The sequence below is a fragment of the Sander lucioperca genome, chromosome 12 (genome assembly GCF_008315115.2).
Source record: "Sander lucioperca isolate FBNREF2018 chromosome 12, SLUC_FBN_1.2, whole genome shotgun sequence".
NCBI classification, from domain to species: Eukaryota; Metazoa; Chordata; class Actinopteri; order Perciformes; family Percidae; genus Sander; species Sander lucioperca.
The window spans coordinates 21,267,323-21,271,282 of NC_050184.1; the positions used below are offsets into that span (position 1 = coordinate 21,267,323).

The window sequence follows — 3,960 nt, forward strand, 5'->3', positions numbered from 1 at the left end:
TATGTTTAACATGAAGTATACTACTGCTTGAGTGCAGTACATTTCCACAACTCTCTACCCATATGTCGAACAAGGGTGATCCAAATCAAATATGTGCAAACAGATGTACAACCACAACAATATTGACAAAATAAAGTTGAAGAACACGCTATTATTTCATTTTATCAATGGGAAACATCCATGTGTGCAGACAAGGCTAGCAGCAGCAGCGCCGCGTCAGACACCTTTCTGGTGTGTAAAGACATAGAAAACGCCACCCAACTGACACGCAAGAGAAACGCCACGCTCACGCAACTCTCACGCCACGCTCACGTGCAGGAGGCCTAAGGTCCAGCACAGAACTAGAACTATAGGGGCACGTTCAATCTCTAAACGGCGTGCACCGTTTCGCTACGGACATGTTTCCTCGGAACGGTGTGCAAAATATATTTTCTCCGTTTGGTGGGCATGTCTCTCATTTATTTTCTGTGTCCCAGGTGATGCCCAATCAGCAGAGACTTGTCTGTAAACTTGTGGTTAATAAAAAGGCAGAGAGCTTGTGTACACAACAGGATGTTCAACGAACCCCCGTTTCAGTTTGAATAAACGTGTTGTAACGTTTTGTCGGGGCTGAACCATAGACAGTGAAATAAATGGACACAGCGACGCCGTAGACTGCGACTGAGACCAGTGAAGGATATTAGAAGATCTTTCCCGGTGATGGCTGAGCGTTACTGAGCAGCCTCCAACTGAGCTTGAAGACGTAGATGTGACGTGAGCAACCTGTCTGAAAGTTGGAAGTCTTCTGGTAGCTGTGCCAAGAGAAATCTCAATCATTCCCAATCTAGCAGAGACGGAGAGCGTAGGTATATGTAAGGAGATAACATAGACACAGGCTAATTATTGATCACTAAAATGATAGTTAACATTAGTAATTAAACTTAAACAGCTAATGGAAGTCCAAACTGCCTGAGAGCTTCTCCTGTACTATACGGTAATTCCTCTACTATGAGACAGTAAGTCTCGTGGTTATGACCCAATCGTTAGCCTATTTTTATAAAAACGTCTGCTACGGAGCCATAACGTGAGGTACAAGGTAATGGAGCCTTTTATACATTGTCGTGTTTCTTTAGAAATAAACAATGGACAAATAGAGTCTTTAAACTCTTCAGATGTAAAGTTATTCTCTGTCAAAGTGACGTCAAAATGAATGGCAGTCAATGGGATGCTAACGGGGGGTGATGGCTTGGTAGCCTTAGCGTCTCCCCATAGGAGGTATATGCTTTCAGAATGCTCGCTTACCTCCTTGGGCTGAACGTGGTAACGAACAGGTAGATATCTCACCTGGTGCACTGCTCCACCCCAATGACAGACTGTCAGGTAACCAATCACCGGAGGAGAAAGGGGAGGGGTACAGGTTGCCATAGTAACCATTCCATCCAGGTGTTGAGGGGAAGAGGCGAGCTGGGGGCGGAGTCACTGCAGGATTACCATATAAGGAGGAAGCAGGAGGAGGCGGGACATAAGCACAGCTGGAGTCTTCCAACCAGTGGGAGGAAGTGATGAACTGGTGACTGGCAGCTGCCGGCCACTCGGCATCATGGGACATGCTTGGTGATTGGAGGAAGGTGTGTGAAGGGGCGGGGCTAACCTGTGAGGAACAGAAGAGTTATTTGTATTCGTTAAGAAGATCAGATAAGAGTCATATATGATGCATCTCATGTCCCTTATCTCAGTGATTCTCAAATGGGGGTACGTGTCCCCCTAGGGGTACTTTGGAGGACTGCAGGGGGTAGGTGTCCCTGACAGTACCTAGGTAAGGACTCTAGCCAGTCAGAAGCAGAGTATGAGGGCGTGCCCTGACAGTACCTAGGTAAGGACTACTAGCCAGTCAGAAGCAGAGTATGAGGGCGTGTCCTGACAGTACCTAGGTAAGGACTACTAGCCAGTCAGAAGCAGAGTATGAGGGCGTGCCATGCTAGCAGCTAGGTGAGCATTATAACGTGTGTTCCAAAGTGACCACGTTTGTCTCTGAAGTAAAGGCTGGACTACAATAGAGCTGTTTGGAGCAGTTTGTGAACAGTGTTTTCTGTTGGAGATGGTAAGTCCCTTTGGGGTGGACTTGGGGCTTTTTCACTTTGTAAACCTATAACATGCACTAAAAAAGATATATAACACAATAAAGGAAAGGGAAAAAGCCAAAAAGCATAATATGAGCACTTTAAAGTTTCCGTAAATCTGGCAATGCGGGACTACATCTCCAGCTGGCAGTGGTGCAATGTAACTAAGTAACTAACTAAGTACATTTGCTCCAGTACTGTACTTCAGTCCAAATGTTGAGGTACTTGCACTTTACTTGAGTCTTTTCTTTTCATGCCACTTTCTACTTCTACTCCGCTACTGGCAAAGGCGAGACTAGTTACCAGCTAACGTTAGGGCTAGCTAGCTAGCTTGGCAGAACGCTAAACGAGACCAAATTGTTCCAGTTAACTTTGTGAAAACAAAGTGAAAACAGCCAGTGAGAGGGTCAAAGTTTAAGATGAAAAGACGGACAAACAGCCAAAAACAAGTTGAGTTCTACTGTGTTTTAATGTCCACAGTGCAGTCGTCAGTAGAGTGAATATGAAACGTGATTCTGACCTTTGATGTTTGGTACGGAGCAGAGGACCAATCAGCTAGCTGCAAATAATCTGACATCATCACAGTGTGTCTGAGAGGACGGGAAAGAAAAGCAAGGGATAGAAATGAGCACTTTGATTACCAGAAAAATCTGTTACAGATTATAAAATGAATAACCACAGAGAAATAACAGATAAATCAGAGTAGTAAAAGACAAACTTTAACCCTTGTTTCGTCTTCCTGTCGACAGCAACTTTCTGTTTTTCTGGGTCGAAATTTCGATGTTTCGGTCGTCTTTTTTTGACCCTTTTGTTGCATTTCCCTGTTTGTTTTTTCAACCAAATTGCCCCAAAATAACATAGATGGTTGCATGCACGAAACAGGCTGTAATTATGCATCAATAGACGTTCCTCTGATCTTAATTATTAGCTAAAGTAATTCATAATTTAGCTCAGTCCGTAGGGAGTTGGGTTGGGAACCGGATGGTCGCCGGTTCAAGTCCTGGTACAGACCAATATACAGAGTGTGGATTGGTAGCTGGAGAGATGCCAGTTCACCTCCTGGGCACTGCCAGGTGCTCTTGAGCGAGGCACTGTACCCCCCCACAACCGCTCAGGGCGCTGGTCCAGCACTGGCAGCCCACTCACTCTGACATCTCTCCATTTATGCATGAATAGGTCCTGGGCATGTGTGTGTGTGTATTTCAGGCCTGTGTGTAGTGATTTCTAACAAAAAAACAGAGTGTAATTTCCCCACTGGGGATCAACAAACAGAATAAATTAAAATTAAGCGGTGATAAGTTGGAATGAAGTTGGCTTAGAAGATGTAACACAGAATTGGGAAATGTATACTTTATGCTTTATAAAACAGGCAAAACAGACAACACGACACGAGTTATTAAAGTTATACAGATGCTGAAGTGATGCAGATATACAGATAATAAAGTTATAAAGGTATTAAAGGGATGCTGATACTCACAGAGCGGAGGACAGGTCCTTTCTCTGAAGAGTGTGAGTTACGCTCCGAGCCGACGGAGGAGGAACAGGAAGTGGGAGGGGAAACAGTTTGGGTCGAGTTCCTTTACTGTTTTTTTAGATTTTTTGGGGGGGGGCTTTTCCCTTTATTATATAGTGAGAGTGGGTAGACAGGAAAGGGGGGAGAGAAAGAGAAAGAGAGGGGATGACATGCAAGGAAAGGGCAGGAGGTCGGACTCGAACCCTGGCCGCTGCCAAGGACTCGGCCCACATGGGGCGCACGCTCTGCTGGGTGAGCTAGAGGCCGCCCCGATTACTTGGTTTCTTTTTCTGAATGAAACTAAAGTAACTGAATTTCTTTAATTACTTATTTGATAAAAAAAAAAGA

The 3,960-nt window shown here is 44.7% G+C and overlaps 1 protein-coding gene across 1 annotated transcript in view; it reads right to left on the reverse strand.

The window, feature by feature from the left end:
* Positions 1 to 3,726, reverse strand: part of gata1b (GATA binding protein 1b) — an 8,017-nt gene extending 4,291 nt beyond the window's left edge. The window contains exons 1-3 of the mRNA XM_031293142.2: positions 3,577 to 3,726; positions 2,620 to 2,689; positions 1,324 to 1,630 (exon numbers count right to left, since the gene is read on the reverse strand). Of these exons, the coding sequence (XP_031149002.1) occupies positions 1,324 to 1,630; positions 2,620 to 2,679 (367 nt within the window). The 5' untranslated portion in view covers positions 2,680 to 2,689; positions 3,577 to 3,726. The remainder of the gene's footprint in view (positions 1 to 1,323; positions 1,631 to 2,619; positions 2,690 to 3,576) is intronic.
* Between the last annotated feature and the right edge of the window lie 234 nt (positions 3,727 to 3,960).